Source organism: Helianthus annuus, chromosome 3 (genome assembly GCF_002127325.2).
Source record: "Helianthus annuus cultivar XRQ/B chromosome 3, HanXRQr2.0-SUNRISE, whole genome shotgun sequence".
NCBI classification, from domain to species: domain Eukaryota; kingdom Viridiplantae; phylum Streptophyta; class Magnoliopsida; order Asterales; family Asteraceae; genus Helianthus; species Helianthus annuus.
The window spans coordinates 99,584,397-99,610,974 of record NC_035435.2 but is presented as its reverse complement, the minus strand read 5'-3'; the positions used below and the strand labels follow the sequence as shown (position 1 = coordinate 99,610,974).

The window sequence follows — 26,578 nt, the reverse complement described above, 5'->3', positions numbered from 1 at the left end:
ATCCTGTGTCCAACCATGGTGGACCCTCCAATCAAGCGCATCAAGTTGTACCTCAAGGGTCTAGCATCAGAGATTCAGAGCCATGTTACATCGGTAAACCTCGATAATATTCAAGACATTCAGCGTCTTGCTCATCGCCTCACGGATCAGGCGGTGGAACAGAACAAGCTGCCAAAACGCATCAGTGCAGCTACCACTCCAGTTGCTACTCCTGCTACACTCAGCGACAACAAACGGAAATGGGATGGGGATTCCACCAGAGGATCAGTTTCTGTTCAGTCTCAAGCACAGCAGCGCAAGATAAACGACTACCAGAATCCGAGCCAGCAATCATCAGGCAGTCAGGGGCAGGGTGGATATCGGGGATTTCACCCACTATGTAATAGGTGCAACAGACACCACAGTGGACGGTGTTGTAAGGAGCGATGTCAGAGATGTCTCAAACTAGGGCACGAAGCTAAAGACTGCAGGAGCTCACGACCTGCTAATCAGAATCAGCAACTTCCACCACCAGCTCCACAGAACCAGCAGCAGCAGCCACAGCGAGGAAACCGGGGATGTTTCCAGTGTGGGGCTGAAGGTCATTTCAAACGTGATTGTCCTCAATTGAACCAGAACCAGAATCGCAACAACAACAACCACCAGGGCAATGGGAACAACAACAACGGGGGAAACAACAACAACGGCAACGAAGCTCGGGGTCGTGCTTTCGTACTGGGTCAGGGCGACGCAAGGAATGATCCCAATGTGGTTATGGGTAAGTTTCTCCTCGACGATATTTATGTTACTATTTTGTTTGATTCGGGTGCGGATACAAGTTATATGTCACTAAAAGTTAGCAAAATGTTAAAACGTGCACCAACACTCTTAACCACCAAACATGTAGTAGAGTTAGCTAATGGTAAGAGTCTAGAAGTCACGCATGTAGTCAGGGGTTGTAATATTGTCTTAGCCGGTCAAGCTTTCTCCATCGATCTCATACCCATAGTTTTGGGTAGCTTTGATATTGTCATTGGGATGGATTGGTTATCCCAACACCAGGCAGAAATCTTATGCAAGGAGAAGATAGTTCGCATTCCCCGTTCAGGTAAGCAACCTCTCGAAGTTCAAGGCGACAAGAGTGGTGCTGTGGTTGGCATCATCTCTTTCTTGAAGGCTCAGAAATGGTTACGAAAGGGTCACACTGCCATTTTGGCACTTGTCACTGATGCATCAGCGAAGGAAAAGAAATTGTAGGATATTCCAGTTGTACGCGACTTTGCTCAGGTGTTTCCTGAAGATTTACCAGGTCTACCGCCGCATCGCCAAGTCGAATTTCAAATCGAGCTCGCTCCAGGAGCAGCACCCATAGCTCGAGCACCGTATCGCTTAGCTCCAACTGAACTGGAAGAACTGTCAAAGCAACTACAAGAGCTCTTGGAAAAGGGTTTTATTCGTCCTAGCTCTTCGCCTTGGGGAGCTCCAGTGTTATTCGTGAAAAAGAAGGACGGTACCTTCAGGATGTGCATAGACTACCAGGAACTCAACAAGGTGACGGTGAAGAACCGTTATCCTCTTCCACGCATAGACGACTTATTCGACCAGTTGCAAGGGTCGTGCTACTACTCCAAGATAGACTTGAGGTCAGGTTACCATCAGCTGAAAGTCCAGGATGAGGACGTCTCCAAGACAGCATTCAGAACTCGCTACGGCCACTACGAGTTTCTTGTCATGCCGTTCGGGTTAACGAACGCACCTGCCGTATTTATGGACCTTATGAACAGGGTATGCAAACCCTATCTAGACAAGTTTGTGATTGTATTCATCGAAGACATCCTGATCTACTCCAAGAGTCAGGAGGACCACGAGCAGCACTTACGACTTATTTTGGAACTCCTATGAAAGGAACAGCTATACGCCAAATTTTCGAAATGTGACTTCTGGCTTCGTGAAGTCCACTTTCTAGGCCACGTAGTAAACAAGGATGAGATCCATGTTGATCCATCCAAGGTAGATTCGATCAGGAACTGGCCTGCACCACATACACCAACGGAAATACGCCAATTCTTGGGTTTGGCGGGATATTACAGACGGTTCATCAAGGATTTCTCAAAGATTGCTCAGCCGCTTACACTACTGACACAGAAGGGTGTCACCTACCGTTGGGGCAACACTCAGGAAACTGCTTTCCAGCATTTAAAGGATAGACTTTGCAGTGCACCTATCCTCTCATTGTCAGAGGGCACGGACGATTTTGTGGTCTATTGTGATGCATCCATCCAGGGTCTTGGATGTGTGTTAATGCAGCGCGACAAGGTCATTGCTTACGCTTCGCGCCAACTTAAGGTTCACGAACGGAACTACACGACGTACGATTTGGAGCTGGGAGCTGTTGTTTTCGCGCTTAAGATATGGCGACACTACCTGTACGGTACCAAGTGCACTATCTACACCGATCACAGGAGTCTCGAGCATATCTTCAAGCAGAAGGAATTGAACATGCGTCAACGTCGATGGGTTGAACTACTTAACGATTACGAATGCGCTATCAAGTACCATCCAGGCAAAGCCAATGTTGTGGCTGACGCTCTCAGTCAAAAAGACACTCTACCTAGACGCGTACGAGCACTACAGCTTACTATCCAGTCCAGTCTTCCTGCACAGATACGAAATGCTCAGGTAGAAGCATTGAAACCAGAAAACGTCAGGGCTGAAGCCCTACGCGGCTCAAGGCAACGATTAGAACAGAAGGAAGACGGCGCCTACTATGTAACGGGGCGTATTTGGGTCCCACTTTATGGCGGTCTACGCGAACTTGTGATGGACGAAGCGCACAAGTCTCGCTACTCAGTACATCCAGGGTCGGATAAAATGTACCACGACATCAGAACCACGTATTGGTGGCCTAGCATGAAGGCCCACATCGCTACCTACGTCAGCAAGTGCTTGACTTGTGCAAAAGTCAAGGCAAAGTATCAGAAACCAGCAGGCTTACTTCAGCAACCCAAGATACCACAGTGGAAATGGGAGGAAATTTCCATGGATTTCGTTACTGGTCTGCCTAGATCTCAGCGCGGGTACGATGCTATTTGGGTGATCGTGGATCGACTCACCAAGTCTGCTCATTTCCTAGCAATCAAAGAAACAGACAAGTTCTCCACACTAGCAGACCTATACGTAAAGGAAGTAGTCTCAAGGCACGGGGTGCCCACATCTATCATTTCGGATCGCGATGCACGATTCACATCAGAACTATGGCAAGCAATGCACAAGGCTTTTGGCTCTCGGTTAGACATGAGCACAGTATATCACCCTCTGACAGATGGGCAGTCTGAGCGCACGATTCAAACTCTAGAAGACACGCTGCGGGCATGTGTCATCGATTTCGGCAACAGCTGGGAAAAGCATCTCCCTTTGGTGGAGTTCTCGTACAATAACAGTTATCACACCAGCATACAAGCCGCTCCATTCGAGGCATTGTACGGGCGTAAATGCCGGTCACCTCTCTATTGGGCAGAGGTGGGGGATAGTCAGATCACGGGTCCAGAGCTTATAGTGGACACCACGGAAAAGATTGCACAGATACGACAACGCATGGCGGCGGCGCGTGACCGTCAGAAAAGTTACGCCGATAAGCGTAGGAAACCTTTGGAATTTCAGGTCGGGGGCCGGGTTTTACTTAAAGTCTCACCCTGGAAGGGTGTGGTTCGTTTTGGCAAACGGGGCAAACTCAATCCGCGGTATGTCGGACCGTTCGAGATCATAGAAAGAATAGGCAAAGTAGCCTACAGACTGAACCTACCAGCAGAACTCAGGGCAGTTCACAACGTTTTTCACGTGTCGAATCTGAAGAAGTGCCTGTCAGATGAGACCCTCATAGTTCCTCTGAAGGAACTCACTATCGACGAGCAGTTGCGATTCGTCGAGGAACCAGTAGAAATCACGGACCGGGATGTTAAGATCCTCAAGAACAAGAGAATCCCTCTTGTTCGAGTTCGTTGAAACTCCCGTCGTGGCCCAGAGTTCACCTGGGAACGCGAAGATCAGATGAAAGAAAAGTACCCCCAATTGTTCGCGAACAGTACAACCACCACTGAGGCTGAAGCTACCACGGAATTTCGGGACGAAATTCCAGATCAACGGGGGGAGGATGTGACACCCCAGGAAAACCAGTAAACGATACAACTTACCTAGCTTCCTCAGTGAGTACGTACCAAATTTCGGGACGAAATTTCTTTTAAGTTGGGGATAATGTGACAACTCGTATTTCGAAACTATCTTGTGTAACGTTATATGATTATGTGAACTATTATGATTATTGATGTTATGATTTTGTGCTGCGTGTATTGAATGTTTATATATTGAACGGGCCCAAAACGCACAACATGAACCAACCGCACAACACTCACCCAATCGCACAAGTCATTTGGGCCACACCCTTTTTTAATCGGACCATAAGGGCAGCCCATGTGTGGGTTCGGCCCACTCTCTTCTTATACACATACAAGCAATCACCCTTAGGGTTTTGTTTCTCATTTGTTACAACACTCATACACACACAAAAACCTTAGTGCTCTCCTCTTTCTCTCTAAGCCGACGGCAAGCATCCCCTTTTCTCTCGAAGATCATTCCTCGAATCGGATCACCCTCTATCTTTCGGTTAGTGTTTTGTTATTGATTTCTTGTTGAATGATGTTATGATTCCATGCTTAGATTTAAACCGATTAGGGTTGTATATGTGATGATAAGCTATGGACCATATGTTGATGTTCTTGTGAATCGGATTTGCATGAGAATAACCTAAAACCGATTAGATGTTGCTAGGCTATCATGTCCTGTTTTCGGATTAATTGTGGGATGATTTAAGATCGAATGATGTAATCGGTGGTATGTTTATGAATCAGACCAAAGCACATGAGTTGTTAGTTATTGTTTATGCTTTGAAAATGTTAGGGTTTATATGGATTAGATGTTACAAACCTTGTTTGATCGAAATCTATCATGTTTTGAAACTGATTAATTGTTGATTGACAATCACATGTTTGGAAACTATTGAATGTGTAACCGAACAAGCATAAAAATCGGGATTTAAAAACCACTTGCACAAGGGGCTCTGATCGCACAAGAGACCCCATCACACAAGACTAGTCAATCGCACAAGGGAGTCCATTCGTACAAGGCTCCTGGTTGCACAAGGCCTGCTAATTGGGCCGTGTTTATAGTTCATGTTGGACTGTTATTGTTACTGGGCCGGACGGCCCAAGACCCCACTCGCACAAGATGTCATTAGTCGCACAAGTAATGTTGTTGTTTAACTGTTGGGCCTCAAAGCCCAAACCCAGTCGCACAACCCAAGCAGATCGCACAAGTCTGCTCGGATCGCACAAGTCACTTGTAGGTTATTTAATTGGGCCGAGAATGTGTTATTGATCTGTATGATAATTGGGCCGGGATATGTTGGATCGCACAACATGTTGTGGAGCGCACAACATGTTGGGCCAAATACTATTGGGCTTATTTAAATCGCACAAGATGGATGAGTTGCTTGTTTGCTATGTGGTTGCCATGATCTATACGTGCTTGAAACCTGTTAGTTATGTGTAAACCTATGTGCTATGCTTGAGTCAAAACCTGACTTGTATGGTAACCCTGTTAGGACGTGGTTGACCACTCTTAGTTCAAGAAACCTTTTGTGTATCTGCCGAGCAAACCAAAGTGAGTTCACACAGCCAAGGCATGGGGTTCCCAGGGTGGGAATGGGTTTGGATTATTTACTTGTACTTACCTAGCTTATGGAACTTAGTTATATGGTCCTCGGGTGAGGAAAGGGTTATTGATAAGATACGACTAGACTAGTGATACTTATAGAACTGATCTTCGCACACACGTCGGGGCTGGCCGCGATAATATGACTAATCTTCGCACACATGCCTAGGAAGGCCGCGAACTATATACTAAACTTCGCACACATGCCGGGTGGCCGCGATACAAATATACCTAGTCTAGAATACTCGGGAAACTTTCCCTAATCTTCGCATACATGCCTAGAGGGCCGCGATGCAAACCAATACGATACATGATTTAAATGAACGAACATAAAGCTACTCATACTATTACAATTACTGAACTATCAACTGTGAACTCGCTCAACTAGTTGTTGACTCTCTGCTGCATGCCTTGCAGGACCTTAGGTACATATGGAGCTTGCACAGGGAGGAGCAGGTCGTTGTGGAGCATGGATCGTGGATGCCATGTTAACGTTTAAACATTGAACTTATGATTTACGTTGGGTTTACATACTTATGCTTCCGCTACTCAAATTATGTTTTGTTTGGTTTGAACATCAATTATATTGAATTGGGTTTTACAAACTACTTTAATTATTTATACAATGTTCAATATGATTGATGGCTTGATCCTGGTCATGTCACGCCTCCAAGCGGTGGTACTCCGCGTGTGGATTTTGGGGGTGTGACACCGTGAAGCGGAACAAAGCGCACAACTGATTTACATACTCCCGAAGGCCAGATATCTCCATCCAAGAATTAAAAATTCGTGTCGCAGTGGGACCAAAATCATGGGGAATAGTAGATAGAATAACCGGACAGTGATCCGATGCAACATTATTCAGAGCGTCCATCGATGCATTTGGCCACGTATCTCTAAACTCCTTACAAACCAAGAAACGGTCTAATTTGCTCATCTTAAGACCATTATCGGACCTATAAGTGAACTGCCTACCCCCATATTATATTCGAATAATTCCGCTGCCTCGATGAACCGATTGAAAAATTCCACGTTTGCCGCTACAAACTCTGAATTTCTCCGCTCAGAGGGTGATCTAACATCGTTAAAGTCCCCCATGATCAACCATAAACCTTGTAACAAACTTATCCAACCCCTCAATTCATCCCACAAACCCTTACGTGCAACCGGGTCGTTGTGTGCGTGGATATTAGGTATATTAATTAGTTCTCCCGATGCTTTGATCACACCAGATACAATCAGAAAATGACGATGCTTGACATAACTAACCTATTCAAAGTAAGCTGGGTTCCACATAGACACAAGCCCCCCTGATGTACCTACTGCATCTACAACCTCGGATTCGAAACTAGATCGACCCCAAAGATTACTCAGTTGAAATCTAGAACTTGGTCTAATTTTTTATTCTTGAATAGCCAAAAACTGAATACCGTGCGTTGTTTTGAGACCCCGGACCCAATCCGATTTCCTAGAGTCCCTTCCACCCCTCAAATTCAATGTCAAAAAATTCATTAAATCTGATTTTGTTCACCTTCACCATTAACAAGTTCACTTACCTGGTTATAGAAACCCCCAAGTTGAAATCCCAAGCTCGAACCAACTGTCACCGTTGCCATCGTTTCATCCGTATCCAGCTGTCCATCTTCACCTCCATCATGTACCACCTTGTCACCACCTGATCCCCTCACTCTATTCTCGGCCTCCGATCCACATGCATCAGGAATCGACTGAGAATTAGCACCGCAACCTGATTTAAGTCCCCGCCCCCTCAAGTTGAACAGGATCCTCAATGTTGGTGGGGCCGGTATGGACTTGGATTTTTTAATTCGCCAGAAGTAAAAGGGGGGGGGTAGGTGGGGCCGGTATGGACTTGGATTTTTTAATTAACTCCTCAAAAGGATTTCTAACACCACTGGGCCCATTAGGTTGGGCCACGGATCCACCATGTTCACCCAAAGATGGGCTTCTACACCTCCTAGGTCTTTTCCTGGACGCACATGCTGATGCTACTGGGGTGGACCCCACCGAGAAGCTCCCAGTGCTTTTGTTCAGATCAAATGTCGCATGCACTGTATCTTCCACCTGTTTTGGGGACCGTGCTACATTTAACGAACATTTTGTCTTTGACGGCTGTGAGTATTCCCATGCATCTCTTCGCCTTCCACATCTGTCCCATGCAACTTTTCGAATTCTACTTCCGCCTCACCATTCGCCGGACTATCATCTTCTGTTGCCGGATTTTCACCACCACCTTCATCTATCGGATGTGACAACTGTCAAAAATCCAGGTATCCGTACAATTAATTAATCTTGATTAATGCTTAATGACTGTGTAGAATTACAATTAATGACTTGAACTGCTTTCTGATGATTGCTTTATACACACATGTGCATAACATATTGCAAATGACGTATCATTGATTGCATGAGAACTTTATTGACTCAAATGATGCGCGAAACACAGTTAGCACAGTTAACAGACAAACTGGGAAAATGCATAGACAGACGTTGTATTGAGACATAGTATGAGTCATAAGCTAAGTACTACACTAGTATAGAGTGTAGGGAAGTAAGGATCACAAAACTGCTTTTCTAGGTGATAGTTTAAGTGCCGGAAAGTGCCTAAAACTCACCCAAAGTGCTGAATTCAGCAAAATTCAGCATAAATCAGCATTTAAACACATTAATTTTATGCAGAAACATGGTTAAATGGTCCTGAATGCTTTCCTAAGTGTCGGGAATTAAAAGTGTCACAAAAAGGTACATAAAGCACACTAAACTGCAAGGTTTAGCACTTTAACGAATCAGTATCCAACCGAACAACCGGACACTACCCGAAACATCAAATTTACACTAGAAGCATTGTTTTAACATTACCAAGCTAGTTATGATCCCCGAACATCATAACACCCTATAAAATATCATGTAACCAAGTAACTAACTACATACTTTACCCTAAACTAACTAGATAATCAAACCTACTCTACATACCCCCCCCCCACCTATGGGACGGCCATGCTTGGCCCATGCCTTGTGGATTTTATTTCATTTGTTAATTAGATCTTGTTGTGCTTTTTAAAACATAAAACCCAAGAGGTAATTGGAGAATATGGTTATAAGTATGACATAAGAGATCAAGGATTCATTTCTACACACACACTTCACACACTTCTCCTTCTCCTCTCTTGGGAGCTCTCGGCCGAACATAGGCACCACCACCACCACCTTCAATCACTCATCTTCATCCATTCTAAGATCATACAAGGGTGCTAGAAGCAAGATTAAGGAGTTTGGTGGCTTTGGATCTTGAAGGACCTTCTCTAATTGTTTTTATCCACTCACTTTCTTCACTTGAATCATCCCTAGCCTTGTGCTAGTGGTAAGAATCCTAATCTTGCTAGTTTACTTCCATTTTTAGTGGTTAAAAGTGAATCATGATCAAAAAAATATCAAGAACACTAAAGAATCATATGAAGTAAACATGAATATAAGCATGTTTAGTAAAGATATCTTCATGAATATTAGTTGTTATGCTTGTTGATCTTTGATTGTTTGTAGAAGTAATGATAATCATCATAAGATCTTGCTAAATCATGATTAAAAACATAGTTTAGCAAGATGTGAAAGTAGAAATTGTTGTAGGATGATGAATCATCCACACTTAAAGCATGAACTTGAAGGAAATAATGTTTTCTTGAAAAACCATGATTAAAGTAAGTTGTTAATCTTGTAAATCTAAATATTTCATGGATTATTCTCAAAGAAACCAAGCTAAAAACATAAGTTTCATATAAACTTGGTTCTTACATAAACTAATCTCATTTTTGGTGGATAAACAAGTGTAGAAACACTTTTGTAACAAGAAAATTTTATAAAGAAACATTTTTGTAAAACATGATTACAAGTTGTAAACATCTAAGTCATTCTAGAATGATGTTTTTATATAAACAACCACACTTTAAAGGGTAACTAAACTTACTAAACACCCTACCAAGTTACTACAAGTTTTCATAAACTTTCAAGTTCATGAAGTAGTAGAATATGCATGATTTTGGCAAGATTGATAAGTAAAGGTTGTTTAGTGTTGATTGTGGATTGATTGTGATGATTTTTACAAAATAAAATGATATGCTTGAAAGCATGGAAACCTCCATTTTTAGGGGAAACTATGGCAAAATTTTCTAAAAATATAAACACTTAGAAAAATATTTATAAACATACACTTACAAGTGTGTTTTCAACAATAAATGGTTACAAAAACCTTGCCATAATTTTTGGTTACAAAAAAATACAAATATTGGAGGTTGGTTTTCATAAATAAAAGTGGCTAAATATATATTTAGAATATATATACATTGAAGGCACACATGTGTGATTAATTGTATACTTTGTGTAATAGTTATATTATTTTAGGATTTGAAATAATATAACACATCAAAATACCAAGGATTACCATCTAAAATATTATCAAAATCCCAAGGAATAAGTATATAAGTTACACACAAAATATTGGCGAAACCGAACAAGAAATGTAACTTACAAAATATTCTGGAACTTAATTCGCAAGTATATTTTGGTAAATAATATTTTGGACACAAGGAATCGAAAGTATGATTTTTATTATCACAAGAGTATATCATATTTTGACAAGAAGGAAATATATGATTTTTGGTGAATACAAATATATATATATATTTTCCTTGGAATTATTAGAAGATATATTATTTTTGGGAAAAATATATATTTTCTTGAGTAAACTTAAAATTCATTATTTTTGGATAAAAATAAGTTTATATATATTTTCTAAGTTAGACTTGAAAATATATTATTTTGGAACTACAAATATTTTTGCCAAAAGAAAAATCACAAATAATTTTTCTAAGTAATATTTCTTAAATATATATTTTGAAAATATATATATTGGTGGACTTTTATTAGAAATAATATTCCGGAAAGTATAAAATAAATTTAAGTATATGAATACTTAATGAATACAATAAAATACGTATTCTCACACGTATAAATACTCACCGGAATACGACACCAAAACATGACAAAATATACCAATACAAGAATACGAATACACATGTATAAGACACCCCATCCTTGGGAAGGAAATACAAGTATTAATACTTGGGAAGTATTAAGTTAATATATATTGTTTAACAATTATTCCAAAATTTAATAAATATAATTTAAGTTGAAATATTAATTATTTTGACAATAATTATATAACTTGAAATAATATCAAAGGTATAAAAGAAACGTAACTCAGAAATGTTAACACCAAGTCAAGGCACGGCCCGTTCGTCTAATAGACATTAGTACGTTGTAGGTAGTTGTGTTCACCGGAGAAGTACGAGTTACGATTGTTGAAGACGCAAGACTGTGAGTTCATGATTTTCCCCCTTTTCTCTTAGCTGTTTTCAGTTTTATAACTTCGGGGGTGAAGTACATGTTACAACTGTTTACAAACGTTTTATACATGGTATGGTTAGCTAAGGAAGGGTACTGCTTGATCATGTGAGTGGTGGGTACAACACTTAAGGCCATTAATCCTCGTTGTAGGACCGAGGGACATGAGTGATAGATCTATTTGGGTGTAGCGAGCCCACACCCATGCGGACCAGGGTGGCCCATGTGGTGACTATGTCTTATTCCCGGAGACAAATTTGCTAGGTTTGAGTTTTCGTGCATCACTTCACACATATCAATGGCCTTGCAAACCATTGGTGATCTGTTTTTCCTTGTTGCTTTCATACTAGGATTTACATACATACATACTTTCAAAGGTTTATACATACACACAAACAAACACATGAACTTGCTCAACTTTTGTTGATGTTTTCAAACTACATGTATTTCAGGGAATTAGTAAGTGGATCTGGCGGGCGCTGGAAGTTTTATGCTGCGTTAGGAATAAAGATGTCATCCTTGGTCCTTGGGTTTAGTCAGTGTGTCTTATTCCTGGACGAGACACGTTTTCCAAACCTTGGTTTTATTTAATATCTTTTGAAGAGTCCTTAGTGAGCTCATAAACAATTCGTATGGGTTGTAAACTTGAATTTGAAGTTTGTGTTTAAACAATGTAGTTATGTTTTAAACTTATTTAATGGATGGTAAATCTATGGTTTTTATCATATAGTTGTTGTTATGATTGAATGCAATGGTATTGCGAAAGTCACACCATAATCACGCTTCCGCAATCAGGGTGTGACACCGGACTTCTAATCTCCCCTTCCTCTATTTGTTCATCTTCCCCTACCACCGATTCAACGGACACCTCCGGATGTTCCTCCCTATACGACAATAAATCATCCGCAATAGATTCAAGCTTCTTATTATCCACCTCCACTACCCAAACTTTAATCTGATCGCCACCACATACCACTTCCACCTCTTCATCTAACCGCTTTGCCACTGACGTCAGAACCCATGTTAGCCCAAAGGAGTTATCAGCCTGTTGCCAGGAGAATTCCGATTCTGAAACGATTGTTCCAAATAATTCCCCTATACGATCAAAGAACTTCGGGTCCCGTAATTGAATCGGCATTCCTACCACTTTTAAACATGCTAACTGTTCAAAACCAACCTGTTGGCCTTCCCAGAGGACAGCTGATGATAGCACCTTTTCCCAGTAATCCTTCTTCCTTGCTACAAAATCATCTGCTGGCCTCTTATCCTTAAGAACAATCAAAACTTTTAGGCCTCCGATATAACCCACCGAACAATCGGGGAAACCTCCTTCCGTCAACATGTCTCTGATATTTCGAAAGGCCTCACGTCTTTAGCCTCACCGATGACAGATCTCATGACGCAATGGTCTGGGTAAAGGGCGGCTCTTTCATCAACCTTTAGGACTTTTTTGGAACAGGACGTGTTCTCCTTTGTTCCAGCTACAACCTCTGAGTAAAGGCCCTTGTTCAGTGCCAGATTTGGGACATAAACCTTAGCCGGCTGCCCATAACTTTCCTTGTAACGAAACACAGGCGGGCGATAACCAGAAGGTTGGCCAGATAGTTGGTTTTTACCAAAACGGGCAACGGACACGCTTAAGTTCGCATCATGAATTTTGACCGTATTCATTCTTTTTAGCAGATTCTCCACATCGTTAACACCTTCTATCCGGACAAAACCAACATAATTGCCTCGCACATCACGGTTCTTTGCAACGTATGCATCTTTAACTACCCCATGGGGCATAAACGCCATCCACAACAATGCCTGAGTAACACCATCAGGAAGATTAGTTACGAAGAAGGTTGTTACAGGCCTTCTGTTGCCATACCTAGTGTTCTTTCGGTACTGGTCATCTCCTCTCCACCTCCCACCCATTTCCACAACCCAAAACCAAACCTTTAAGAGGTTAATAGGATTCGTATCGATCAAGCTAAACTATGCACGATAGTCGCGACCACTAACAGACCTACTAAGCAATCAAAGTCTGGCTCGAGCTTGGAAATTCTCCGACAACTAACTCGAAAACTCGTCGGACAAAGAGAAGGGAAACCCCGGCAGATCCCTGGAAGCGAATGGATGAATCGATTAACCGATTAGAGGGAAAGGTAAAGCTCAAGATCACAATATGTATATCGATCGAACCTCACGCGCTAATCCGTTTCTTTCTTCATCGTCGAGCAAACCAGGCGATTCCGGCGACCCTTTAGTTTCTAGAGAGAGAAAGTTTTTTTACTGTTAAGCAACTATATAGTTTAAACATTTAGGCCGATGGGTATGGAGCTCGTCCCCCAGGCCCGTCCTTGCTCACCGCCCCACCCCCTGCTCCGTCTCCTCCGTCTAAATTCCGACGCTGGCGACGACCCACTCTCCCACACACACACCTCTACATATATATATATATATATGGATTAGGATCAAATACAAAGGATCCTAATTGGAAGAAGTGTAAGAAGGATTTATAGAGTGACAAGTGTCCAATAACCTAAAATTAAACCCACTACACAAAAAAACCCCACTACAAAAAAAAAAAAAAAAAAAAAACCTTAAACATCCACCACCACCAAAAACCTAAACCCCCCCCCCCGTCACCCACCCTAAAAATATATATATATATTTTTGCCGAGGGGGTAGGGGTTGGGTGTTTAATTTTTTTTTAGGTTTTTGAGGGGGGGGGGTTAGGTTTTTTTAGGTTTTTGGGGGGTAGGGGGTGTTTAGGTTTTTTGGGGGTTTTTTGGTGAGGTATAGTTTTTTTTTGCCGGGGGGGGGGGGGGTGTGGTGGGGGGGTTTAGGTTTTTTTGGTGGGGGGGGGTTAGGTTTTTGGGTGGTGGTGGGCTGGGGGTGGGTGTTTAGGTTTTTGGTGGTGATGTAGTGGGTTTAGTTTTAGGTTATTGGACACTTGTCACTCTAATCCTAATCCTAGACCTCCAAAAAAACTAACCCTAAAAGCTAAACTAGAATCAAAAAGCTAATTTTAAGCATGTAATGCACATTGTAGTACATGTTATATTGCACATGTGCACTACTATAATAATAGTATTGAAAACAAGACGACACCATAAATCTTTTTTTATGTCATAAAAAATATGCTCGAATATACTTGAATGAAAGATAAGAAAATTTGTGATCTTATGGTGCCATTTTTGTTTTAAAATGATAACGTATGGAGAAATGGGAAATGTTTGAAAAGTTATATATTTTTTGTTCCAATTTTACCCCTCCTTCATTAAAAGTCTTCCCCCCCCCCTCCTTTTTAGTGGGTTTTAGTTAGTTTTCTAGTTTTCACAATAACTAGTGGTTTTCATTTGAACCTTCCCCTATATATATATATATATATATATATATATATATATAAAGGGGTTCATTCCCCACCTCTTAGGTCCATCCCCTTTAGGCCTATCCCACGTGACAGTGACAGTGACGTGACGGATGGTCCCTTTGGAACCATACCGGATGGTCTTACTCTCATCACACAAGCTACCAACATAATATCTCTTATTTTATAAAAACAAGAAACTAAAGAAAAACAAGGAACGGTTCTCCTTTTTCTTTCCACAAGAAAAAGGTTCGGTTAGCATGCTTAGAGTGGATCTTTACAAAATTGAACAAACAATGATCAGGCAGATAAGGTGTAAAATCACCCGTCTTCTTTCAATGGGAAACATGTCTTTTCATCGTGGGGAGAATGTTGTCTCTTTTGCTTCTATTCCTTATTCCCTGAGTTAACTCGTTTCATTTCTTGATGGGTCCATTTCTGTTAACTTAAAATCTGTGCATGTGGGTGCTCTGTTTCTGAAAAAGCCACTTTCTTTCTTTGTTTATATATATACACATACACACACCATATGAGATAAAAGATCCTCTTATGATCCCACATTGAAGTGCCTAAAATCTCGTGCGACCAAAAAAGGTAAAGAATCATGGGTTTTGTCTCTTGATTCTTAATTTCAAGTGGCTGCTGATTATACCTTTGATTTTGTTGTTAAAAATACATTTTTTACGCATTTCAACTTATACCCATATACTGATAAATGTTAACCTGAACAAAAGTGGTAAAGATTCATGGGTTTTGTTTCTTGATTCTTGATTTCAAGTGGGTGGTGATTACACCTTTGATTTTGTTGCTAAAAATATGTTTTTTTTACTTATTTCAACTGATACCCATATGCTGTTTGTCTACTGATAACTAAGTTGCAATTTGATTTCTTTAATGTTATAACCTGAACAAAAAAAGGTAAAGAATCATGGGTTTTGTTTCTTGATTCTTGATTTCAAGTGGGTAGTGATTATAACTGTTATTTTGTTGTTAAAAATATGTTTTTTAGTTATTTGAACTGATACCCAGATGCTGTTTGTCTACTGATAACTAAGTTGCAGTTTGATTTCTTTAATAATGTTAACCTGAAAGTTGAAACTTTTTAAATTCTAAATTTGGTTGAGTCTGATTTGAGCTTGTGGGGTGTCTTTGTTTCTCTCTCTACTGGTGTGTTGTAGAGAGAGAAGGAATAAATTAGTGTGGAGGAGTGTGTGTTACTGTTGGTTTTGTCTCCTGTGCTGACCGGACTCCGTGGGATTTGCCGCTTAACCAGGTTACACCGTCTCTATTCCTCTTCATCTACAAGTTATTAGCATCATTTGCTTCTCTTTCTCTCTCTCTCTCTCTCTAGACTTTTATCTCTCTCACATAGTGGTGTCAAGATTCTCTTTGAACAAGTATAAATTCATAACCTTTTCTGCATATTTATTTCTTTTTCTTTCCTTGAAGCAAACCCCATAATCTTTTCATCATACCCTTAAGTTTAAAGTTAGTTTTGTATCAATCTTTAGGGCTTTGGGATGCACTAATAAGGTTGATTAGATTAACTAGGAGTTTAGAAGGTGTTGAAGATGAAGTTCATGAAACTTGGATCCAAACCTGATACATTCAAGACTGATGGCAACAATGTCTGGTAATATTTTGTTTCATTTTAATTGTTCCTGCAAATAATATTTTCTTTTATGTTTTATGCTATATGTTGTTACTATTGGATCTGTATTTCTCCAAAAATCATATTCTTGTCCCCTGGCGTTTGACACGTTCGGCTCCTTGGCGCCGGAGGCAGTTCGGTTCTTGTCTAGAGTTCAGCGTGTGATCCACAGCAACTTTTCGACCCCTCAGGGGCGAGGCTTTGTTTTTAGTACATTAGGGTTTTCTATTCAGAAAGGGTTGCTCGTCTACCTGCTATCCTTATGTAATTTGCCCTGAAGATTGGAATGAATACAATTCTAAAAAAATTAGAGGAAAAAAAAATATTCTTGTAACAATATGAATCATACCCACAAATGAAAATGTTATGTTAAACTGTTCTAATGGATAGATCTCTGAAAACATTATAATATACAGGTTTGTACCATCTGATTTGGCAGCTGACGTCATCATCAATGTAGGAGATTCAAAGTTCTATCTACACAAGGTATATGAATCTTGTTCTACAGAAAATAAACATAAGAAATCTTGTAATAAAGAAGGGATTTTTGTGATAAAAATTCGATCTTTTTGCAGTTCCCGCTTTTATCTAAAAGTGGTCGGTTACAGAAGTTGGTTGGAAGCGCAGACGAAGAGATCGACATTCATGAAATCCCGGGTGGTTCATCAGCGTTTGAGATATGTGCCAAGTTCTGTTACGGTATGACAGTAACCTTAAACGCGCACAATGTTGTCTCTGTATACTGTGCTGCAGATTATCTTGAAATGCACGAAACCGTCGATAAAGGAAATCTTGTTTACAAACTCAGCGTGTTTATGAACTCGAGTATCTTCAGAAGCTGGAAAGATTCGATTATTGTTCTTCAAACTACCAGATACATGTCGTCGTCGTCATCCGAAGCACCAAAGCTAGTCAATCTTTGCATAAACTCTATAGCTTCAAAAGCCTCGGTTGATGTCTCGAAAGTTGACTGGTCGTATACTTACAATCGTGGAAAGCTTCCGGAAGAAATAGAACCCGTAGTAAGTGAGTTAAATAACGGGATTAGAAGCCGAATGGTTCCAAAAGATTGGTGGGTTGAGGATTTAGCTGAGCTGGAAATGGGTTTATACAAACAAGTTCTTGTGAGTATTAAAAGTAAAGGTTTGGTAGGTAATGAGGTTATCGGTGAAGCTTTAAAGGCGTTCGCTTTACGAAGATTGCCTGGTTTTAAGAGAAGTATTGTACACAGTGGTGATGTTTCGAAAGCTAGATCTGTAGTCGACATTATTGCGCGATTGTTGCCGTTGGAGAAAGGTTGCGTTTCGTGTGATTTCTTGCTAAAGTTGTTGAAAATGGCGGTTTTGGTGGACTCGGGAGAAACGGTGAGAAGGGAGTTGGTCAAACGAATCAGTCAACAATTGGAAGAGGCTACGGTGCAAGATCTTTTGATTCGAGTTAACAAAGGTGATGGTGAGCCAGAGCGTTTGATGTATGATGTCGATATAGTTCGTGAGATAGTGAAGGAGTTTGTAGATCAAGATCAGATCAGTGAGTTTGGAGATGAAGATCGTGAGATTCAAGAAACAGGAAGAACCGGTGGAGGGATTTTATCGGAAGCTTCGAAGTTAATGGTGGCTAAATTGGTTGATGGTTACTTAACTGAAATATCCAAAGATCCAAATCTACCTTTAGGAATGTTTGTCGATCTTGCGGAGATGGTGTCGGGTTTCCCTCGACCCTCTCACGATGGGCTGTATCGCGCCATTGATATGTATCTTAAGGTAAAAGCTTGTATCTTACATGTCTTGTTGGTTTTTTTTATTCTCTTAGCGACACTTTTATGTTACCGGTTACTACACTTTTCATATCATAAAAGGTTTTATTTTTGCTATGAGTGGGATTTTACTGGGTATGTTTGTTTGTTACATGTTTGTGATCATGGATATTCTTGATGCAGGCACATCTCGCGATTACCAAGAGTGAAAGAAAGAGAATATGCAGACTTATGGACTGCAAGAAGCTATCGGTGGATGCATGCGCACACGCGGTTCAAAACGAGCGGCTTCCTATGCGCGTTGTGGTGCAAGTTCTCTTCTTTGAGCAAGCCAGAGCCGCCACTTCTTCCGGCAGCAGCACTCCTGATCTTCCCAAATCAATCAAAGCTCTAAACGTCTCTAACGGAAAACCTGCAACGGGTCCTGAAGATGAGTGGGATGGTGTTGCGACAGTCGAGGAACTCAAGGCGTTGAAGGAGGAATTGGCGGCTTTGAGAATGCAGAATCCCGGTCCGAAGAGCACTGTGTCGGATAAGGCTTCGGTTCCTAGAGTCAAAGGGCTACTTTCTACTAAGAAAATATTCTCGAAGATTTGGTCGAGTAAAGGTGGCACTAGAGAGAACAGTGGTTCAGATTCATCCGAGAGTCTCGGTTCTGCTCATCCTGACGAAGGCAAGTCAACCCCGTCACGAAAAGGAAGATATTCGGTCTCTTAAACGTTTCATCAAACGAATGCGTGCCTTCTATAGTTCTAAGCAGAAAGAAGAATAAGAAGTTCATTATTATCAAATTATGTAATCAATTAGGCATATGATGAATGATCCTTTAAATCATAATCAAATCTTAATCATGTGATCTGCTGGTTTAAAACTTATTCTTTCTATTCTTACAAAAAATTTCTTCTCAGTTGAATAGCAGCTAACATACAACACCAACACGCGCTCAAGGCTCATCATGCTCAACATCCAAACTTTACCAATTACACGAGAATTAAAATAAGTGCGGTTACACATCTATATATTTACATCCACCGTAAAAACCTAGACTAGTTAGCCACAAACTACATTTTTTCCTTGAGAATCTCCGAGAGACGAAGTTACAAGAAAATATTAGAAAGAAACAAACTCCACAAAAGAAAAACCAGAAACCCGAAAGCCACACGCCAAAAAGTCAGCTACTTTATTACCTCCGGATACTTCATTCTTCACTTGATGTAATGTTAGCGTTTCTTGAAATTAGATCAGTTCTACACTTGCGATTTTTTCGCACACTTTGTTTGTAGCATATGGGTTCTCAAGCTGCAATCTTTTACCTGTTCCGTTAATTTACAAAAAAAAAAAAAAAAAAAAAAAAAAAGATCGTTAAAACGAAAACTGCAATGGAATTCGACATGAAAAATGACGATAATTTTAACATTTTTTTTACCTTGAGGGCATCTAACATTGACAACAAGCCTTTACAAAACCGAAGCAAAGCTTGTTCTTTCGCACACATATTTGCTAGCTCGGTTACCATTGAATTAACTTCCTCCACCTAAAACGTTCACAATTGTGTCAAATTTTAGCTAACTAGCGGGTTCGAAACGTAGATAAAAAATAAGCAAATCGCGACGCGCTAGTCTACCTGAAGATAAAAAACCACGTCGCGGCGGCATTCAAAAGTCACGGAAAAGTTATATGTTTACTTCATTACGGTATCAACACTTGTTATAACCATAAGAACGGATATATGCGGCGGGTTCAGAATGTAATTGAAATAAATTTACCAAAGACGGTATAGACAGAAAATTTAGAAAAAAAATATTACGTTGAGAAAAAAAAAAACTAAAAAGAAACAAAAGAAAATAAGTAAAAGGAAAAAACTAACAGTTCAGGGTCTAAATAGTAATTACAATAAATGTAAAGGAAAAAACTGAAAGTTGAGGGTCTAAATAGTTATAATAATAAAGTGTAAAAAAATGAAAATTAAAAAAAAATTATTAAAGTTGAGGGACTAAATATATCATTTTCAAAATTGAGGGGCCAAAGATGTTTGATTTTGCAAAATAGCCTTTTAATTTATATAATAATTTGATTAGTGAAATCAAAAGAAATGTTGATGAAATTACCTTTACACAAAGCGAGCATATTGACGAACACATTGCCTGCATCACGTCGAGTGCCGAATTTATAACGTCTCTCATACTTTGAAGGTCAGCCTGACGGGATCGACAGTCAACACCAATGTAAGCTGTTTAAGCATTTGAGAAACTATTTGGAATGAAAAGGGTAAAACTGTAAATGAACATGAACGTACTATTGCTCCGCCAACAGGAAGACGAAGAGTGCTAGCTTTCAAAGCTTCAATTGCTCCGAGCAATGATATCGAATGATCTTTATCAAATGAAGCCCAATCTTCCAGAAAAGCCATCTGTATTTGCGGATAACAAGAGATGATATACGGTTAATAACCGTAAACAAGAATGTTTTTCGTTTGGGATATTGTAGAAAAACTTACTTGTTCCTTGAGAATGGTGGCTAACTTGAGCTTTTGCCTCAACAACTGCAACCTGTGTCGTTTTTTGGTGACGGAGTCACGTAAATCGGAGATTGTAATCCATGCGTTCCAGAGATTTTTCTGAACACAACGCAAACATTTAACTCATTAGACAGAGATGCAAATCATACACACCCATTTTAATTTCTGACATAAAACATATTGTAAAAAAATATAATATAATATAATGTAAGTGGGCTAAACGGGTCAACCCGCCAACCCGGCCCGTTTAGCTTAACAGGTTTGCGGGTTCATCCTGAAATTGCCCCCAACCCTTTTAGACTAAACCCCAACCCGCGAATTTCGTGTTAGGTTCGTATCGTGTTTTCGGGTCGTCTCAGAAGTTCACACCCCTACTTAAAGGGTATTTTGAATGAATGCACCTCCCAAATCAGTTTATCCGAAAAAGTAGATCATTAGATATCATAGTTCATATATTTGGAGAAAGGTGTTTTGGTTAAACCAACCAGAATGAACAAGTACACTTAAAAGTTACTCGCTTGACCCCAACCAAATTTGACCCGTTAACCAACCCACGCATACTTTTTCTCTTGGAAATTTCACCTGTTCAACTGAAAGATTTTGGGAACTTTTCAGTTGTATCTTCCATTGCTTCCATTTGTGCTCTTTGGTTTTTGATTATAAGTAACTCTTTATCCCCTTTTTTTACCTTCAAGGTGAAAATTTAACTTTCGGAAGAAACCAAAAAACAATTAGCTTTTTATTTTTTGGTTATGGAAATATGATAAAGATTTTGACTTTTGAGTAATTTAGGTGTTGGGTTTGATTTTTAACAATATCAAGGTTTTGTTTCAATAATAGCTTGGGTCTTGATCTATAATCTACAAAATGTATGAATGTGTTTTTGAATGTTAAAATTTCATTTTTCGGGCTTCATCCAAAATATAAAAAACCTACTTCTTGAATGTTAAAATTCTCACTGTACTATTTGACTATTTAGGGCAAAAGCTTTACAATAAGAGAAATAAGATTAGGGTCTCCATTTCATCTCACATTCGTTTTCTCATGTTCTTTGCTTTAAAATGTGCACATCAGGAGCACATAATGTGCGATGAACACGATGCGCTGATGAGATTGCGTCAGGTGGGGCGATGCGCTGCAATTCCATGATGAGATTAAATTGCATAATGCACTCTGATGTGCGCATTTTTCCGAAACCACATAATGCGCTCTGATGCGCTGCATTTTTTCGAAATGGTTTGTAAATACCAACCATTTTAATTACATTACAACCTTGGTTTTAAAATGCGCGCATAATGCGTGATGCACCCGTTGCGCTAATGAGAGCGCATCGCAACACCTGATGCGTTGATATTGCGACAATTTCGCATGATGCACGCATCATTGTTTGTTATGTTTTTTTCCCAGATTTTATGAAATGGGTTGGGTTTTTTCAATAATTAATATTTTAGCATGCTTGATTTGAACTGTTATGGTTCCTAAACACTTTTTATGGTTCTAGAAACATTTTAGAATGCTTGATTTGAACCAAAAAGCACAACTCTTTATCTTCTTATTACGACAATTGTTTTAGTTTTAGTATGTTTTTATAAGTTGTTATGTATAAATATTTTTTTGTATATTTTTATAAAGAGCGCATCGCATACGTGATGCGCTCGCATCACGCATTGGATTTTTGAACCAAGTGCATCGGAGCGCATCGCGCAATTTAAAACCAAGTCGACCACTATAGAGTAAAATTGTACAATGTGCTTAATAAGCTTGTACAATGAGCCGATGAAGTTGTTAAGTGAGTTCCTGCATAAATTACTTGCACCTTTTACTTAGACAACATGTACACATAGGAGTTAAAGGCTTATTTTGCTTATATAGAACTTCTTTGATGGTACTACAGTTTTTTTTTTTTTTTGTATTGGTTTATTTTTAATCTCTAATTTTCTAGTGTTTAAAAGTTAACAAGTTGTAATAGTATCTTCCATTTGTGCTCTTTTATTATATTGACTATAGTAAATTTTATACCTTTTTCACCTTCAAGACGAAGAATATTACGTTTGGAAGAAAACCCAAAAACCATTAGGTTTTTTGATTCTGGATTATGAATTAGAATGCAGATATAAGTAATAAGGGTGTTGGGTTGGATTTGTAATAATATTCTATGTTGTCAAAAGCGCAAAAAGCGCGCGCCTAGGCGCCCGGGCGCAGCAATAGCGCCTGGTGGCAGCCTAGGCGCAAAAAAGGGTTTTTTTGAAAAAAACGGTCTGAGGCGCAAAAAAGGAACTGAGTACGAATAAAAACTACCAATAGCGCCTGGTGGCAGCCTAGTCGCAAAAATGGGTTTTTTTTTAAAAAAACGGTCTGAGGCGCAAAAAAGGAACTGAGTACGAATAAAAACTGCCTCACGCGGGATAAACACAACCCAAAGTGCCTCGTTTGAGGTAAACACAACCCAAAGTGCCTCGTTTGAGGTAAACACAACCCAAAGTGGCCCGTTTGGGATAAAACAACCCAAAGTGACCCGTTAGAGATAAAGTGATAAACACAACCCAAAGTGACCCGTTGGAGGTAAACACAACCCTAAGTGACCCGTTGGAGGTAAACACAACCCTAAGTGACCCGTTAGAGAGATAAACACAACCCTAAATGACCCGTTAGAGATAAACACGACCCTAAGTGACCCGTTATAGATAAACACAACCATAAGTGACCCGTTAGAGATAAACACAACCCTAAGTGACCCGTTAGAGATAAACACAACCCTAAGTGACCCGTTAGGCCGTTAGAGATAAACACAACCCTAAGTGACCCGTTTGAGATAAACACAACCCTAAGTGACCCGTTAGAGATAAACACAACCCTAAGTGACCCGTTAGGGATAAACACAACCCTAAGTGACCCATTGTAGATAAACACAACCCTAAGTGACCCGTTTGAGATAAACACAACCCTAAGGGGCTGTTTGGCAACATCTGAATGGTTAATTGCTGAACCAGTAAGAGGTCTGAACCATTAAGTGCTGAATCAGTAAGAGGTAGGTCTGAACCACTAAGAGCATGTATAATGTTTAACCGTTCAGAGGCAAATGTCTGACCAATTCAGATTAGAGGTCTTAACCATTCAGACTCTGTATAAATCTTAACTATTCAGATGCAAATGTCTGAACCATTCAGACATCTGCTCGTAAAACAAACAGTCTGAACCATTAAGTGCTGAACCAGTAAGGGGTCTGAACCATTAAGAGCCTCATTAAGAGGTAAACAAACAGCCCCTAAGTGACCCATTTGAGATAAACACAACCCAAAGTGACCCGACTGAAGAATTCTAGACTATCACCACCCTATGCGACCCATTACCAAGTAAAGGGGTCAAAATTACCACCTGTTATCAAGATGATTCTATATATTTCCACTAGAAACAAAGGTTTCAATTTTTCATCTATATGTTTACTATCTCAATAGTGGTTTCTAAACAAATGGTTTAACTTTTTAAAAAAAGGATCCTCTTTTTACCAAATTAAACCATCATGAATTAGCAATTATGATTTATGACACTAAAAACATAGAAAATTAGCAATCATAATCATACCTCTGAATTATGTCTCTGCTTCAGCAAGGTATCTTCAGTCCTAGCATTAACAAACCGCCATTGCAACTGCCGGTTATAAAAAAGCCTCAACAAATGTGCATCAACAATCCGACTCTCACCAACTTTCCCTCTTCGAACATCAACCGCAAAACTAAGAACCGAAGGCGTTTCATTAAAACTAGTACTAATCGTTCCAGAAACCGAGTTCCTTCTCGGACTAATCATCCCCCTAGACGGCGAAAACCCCCCTGGCGGCGTCATAAACTTACTCGGTGACGCCGGCCTCATTCTATTCGGAGAAGCCATGGTTCTCGGCGAAGACAACGGGCTCTCAGTTGAAAACTTCTTCGCAATAGCCATTTTCGACGGGGTCACAAGCTTCGAACCAGGGCTCGTCGAAAATGTTGCACCGGGCTCCTGCAACCGACGCATTCGACTACTCGTTTCCTGCCAAAACTTAGCCGACACAACCATCCCTCTTGGTCCACTAACCGAGCGCGATAACCCGAAACTCTCTTGCACGCCAGACGTACTACCCGACGACACGCTATCTGTATCCGAAGTAAGATCAGACTGCACCATCGGCGAACCATTGCCAAAACTCCCACTCACACTCGGCTGAACCGGAACCACAGAACTACCCAAATCAAGACTCAACCGCCCGCCATCAACCGACAACCGTCGACCCTCTAAATTCATCGACTGATGCAAAGCCCTAATCACATTCCCAGATCCAACAATCCCACTCTTCTCCACCCCACAATCCAAACTCAAACTTTTCGACAAAATCGTTTGGTTCGACTGGCGCGCACGCCCGGGCCACCGATGCTGATCCAACGGCTTCGTATTCTCTGCATGATCCCCTACACTACTATCCACCTTACTTCTCATGGGGGTCCCTAATCTTTTCCTTTCAGGGGTCATTTTTCTCACATTTGGGGATACTGGGGTTGGTTTACTTTTACTAATAGGTAATGAAAAGGCCTCACCTTGAAAAGAAACTGATAAACTTCTTGTAGATGTAACCAACAGCTTTGTAGCAGCAGACACCTCACCACCACCACCTGCATTGTTATGTTTTATACTAAGATCCGGTCTGCCGCTAGATCGCCTACGGTCAGCGGAAACTGCCCGTTTTGTTACAGGAGTTGTTGAGTTTCTTGACACTAAAGGGGATGGGAACCTTCTAGAAGTTGTGGGTGTGTGTAAAGATGATGAATTTGAACTTGAATTTGAATTTGAGTTTGAGTTTGAGGTTGAATTTGAGGTAGAAGGTGAAGGGGATAAGTATCTTGAACTGACCTGTCTTGATTTAGGTCTTGTGGGTTTATTAGGGTTTGTAAAGCCATTATCTTGAACTGACAATGGGGGTCTTGTTTGGTTAGTAGTTTCAGAGATTGCAGCCACCATTGTTGTTGTTAATAATAAAAATGTAAAAAAAAAAAAAAAAAAAAAGCAAACCCAGATGAAGAAACTTGTTAAAGACTCATTTCACATTGTGGGTTTGTTCCAAGAAAAGAAAAAGATGAAGAAACTGGCATTTATTTTTCAAGATTTTGAAAACCCTTGTTAAGGAGATCTGGAAACAGCATAAAGATTGAAAATTTGCAAATGGGTAGTTGAAAAATCCCACATTTGATGTGGGTTTGTGGTAAAGAAGAAAGAAAGAGTGAGTCAATAGTACAGTGATGGGGGTCAAGATTCACAGAGAGAAATCAGAAGGTTTTTGGTTGAGGAGTGGTGAGATTTGGAAAAAGTGGAAGGGTGGGGTGGGGATAGAAATGAAATCACACAGTTGTTGTTTTGGGTGAGTGGGGGGTGTTTTGGGGGTGTGTGAATCTTGGAGAAATCTTACGCTAAACAAAGTTAAGTTTTTTTTTTTTTTTACTTTTTTTTTTAATATAATATTTAGAAGAAAACAAAAACAAGGCCACTCTGTCCCTTTCTCTATTGATTAGACTATTATATTGTAATTAGCAAAGGTTGTTATAAAGTATATATTAATGGAAAGTGGAAACATTTATATCACCATAACTCTTATTTATTGTTATGATTATGATTATGATTAAGTTTTGAGTTTCTTTTTTCTTGGTACGTTGTTATGAATCTTGAATTTAATGAAAGTTATGCATACATGTGAGTTTTGTTATGGTGCTTGGTTGTTTGTTTGGTTAGTGATTGTTTCAAGCTGTTTGAGGATTTTGGATTAATTATAGTTTGTAGCATGATGAAAACCGATGCTAGTGGTTTTTAATTGCTTAAAGAGTTCTAAGATTATATGAACTTTTCAGTTGTATAAGATCTCAAACAAAGGTTTTAATTGCTTAAAGAGTTTTAATCGGATGCCATCGAAAATTGTAGGTGTGACACATAAAACTAAGGGTGTACGGGTAGCCAACCCCTTTCACTCACTCAAAAACCCAAACAACAAAGGATTGTTTACCAGTAAGGGAAGAGGAGAGGGATAGAGGGGGTAATGGTGGGCTCACTCTCTCTCAATGTTTGAGTGCAATATGCAGAGTAGAGATGAGAGTTGACATGTTAGAGTAGGAT

At 40.0% G+C, this 26,578-nt stretch overlaps 2 protein-coding genes across 7 annotated transcripts; one reads left to right on the top strand and one right to left on the bottom strand.

Moving 5' to 3' along the window:
• The first annotated feature begins 14,733 nt into the window (after nucleotides 1-14,733).
• On the top strand, nucleotides 14,734-18,809 carry LOC110929206 (BTB/POZ domain-containing protein NPY2). Of its 6 annotated transcripts, none has more exons than XM_035987518.1 (6): nucleotides 14,757-15,112; nucleotides 15,792-15,915; nucleotides 16,030-16,151; nucleotides 16,586-16,655; nucleotides 16,745-17,932; nucleotides 18,109-18,800. In XM_035987518.1, the coding sequence occupies exons 3-6, from the start codon at nucleotides 16,090-16,092 to the stop codon at nucleotides 18,640-18,642; spliced, it is 1,854 nt and encodes a 617-aa protein (XP_035843411.1). In that variant the 5' UTR covers nucleotides 14,757-15,112; nucleotides 15,792-15,915; nucleotides 16,030-16,089; the 3' UTR covers nucleotides 18,643-18,800. The 6 variants fall into 6 exon arrangements, with proteins under 6 accessions (XP_022028022.1, XP_035843413.1, XP_035843411.1 ...); XM_035987519.1 differs by lacking the exon at nucleotides 15,792-15,915 and adding an exon at nucleotides 15,697-15,791 and having other exon boundaries at nucleotides 14,856-15,112; XM_035987520.1 differs by lacking the exon at nucleotides 15,792-15,915 and having other exon boundaries at nucleotides 14,751-15,112; nucleotides 16,061-16,151.
• Nucleotides 18,810-18,829: 20 nt separating this feature from the next.
• LOC110929205 (QWRF motif-containing protein 2) lies at nucleotides 18,830-25,852 on the bottom strand. The gene is made up of 6 exons (XM_022172329.2): nucleotides 24,026-25,852; nucleotides 20,423-20,542; nucleotides 20,222-20,335; nucleotides 20,034-20,123; nucleotides 19,352-19,459; nucleotides 18,830-19,238 (listed from the first exon to the last, which is right to left on the bottom strand). The coding sequence occupies exons 1-6, from the start codon at nucleotides 25,433-25,435 to the stop codon at nucleotides 19,173-19,175; spliced, it is 1,908 nt and encodes a 635-aa protein (XP_022028021.1). The 5' UTR covers nucleotides 25,436-25,852; the 3' UTR covers nucleotides 18,830-19,172.
• Between the last annotated feature and the right edge of the window lie 726 nt (nucleotides 25,853-26,578).

Excerpts from the sequence above, each read along its gene's own strand:
- LOC110929206 (XM_022172330.2), top strand. The coding sequence starts at position 16,090 with ATGAAGTTCATGAAACTTGGATCCAAACCTGATACATTCAAGACTGAT. Across the intron at positions 16,656-16,744 it reads CAAAGTTCTATCTACACAAG|TTCCCGCTTTTATCTAAAAG; the intron begins GTATATGAATCT and ends ATCTTTTTGCAG. Across the intron at positions 17,933-18,108 it reads CCATTGATATGTATCTTAAG|GCACATCTCGCGATTACCAA; the intron begins GTAAAAGCTTGT and ends TTCTTGATGCAG.
- LOC110929205 (XM_022172329.2), bottom strand. The coding sequence starts at position 25,435 with ATGGTGGCTGCAATCTCTGAAACTACTAACCAAACAAGACCCCCATTG. Across the intron at positions 19,460-20,033 it reads TATGCTCGCTTTGTGTAAAG|GTGGAGGAAGTTAATTCAAT; the intron begins GTAATTTCATCA and ends TGAACGTTTTAG. Across the intron at positions 19,239-19,351 it reads CAATGTTAGATGCCCTCAAG|GTAAAAGATTGCAGCTTGAG; the intron begins GTAAAAAAAATG and ends TTAACGGAACAG.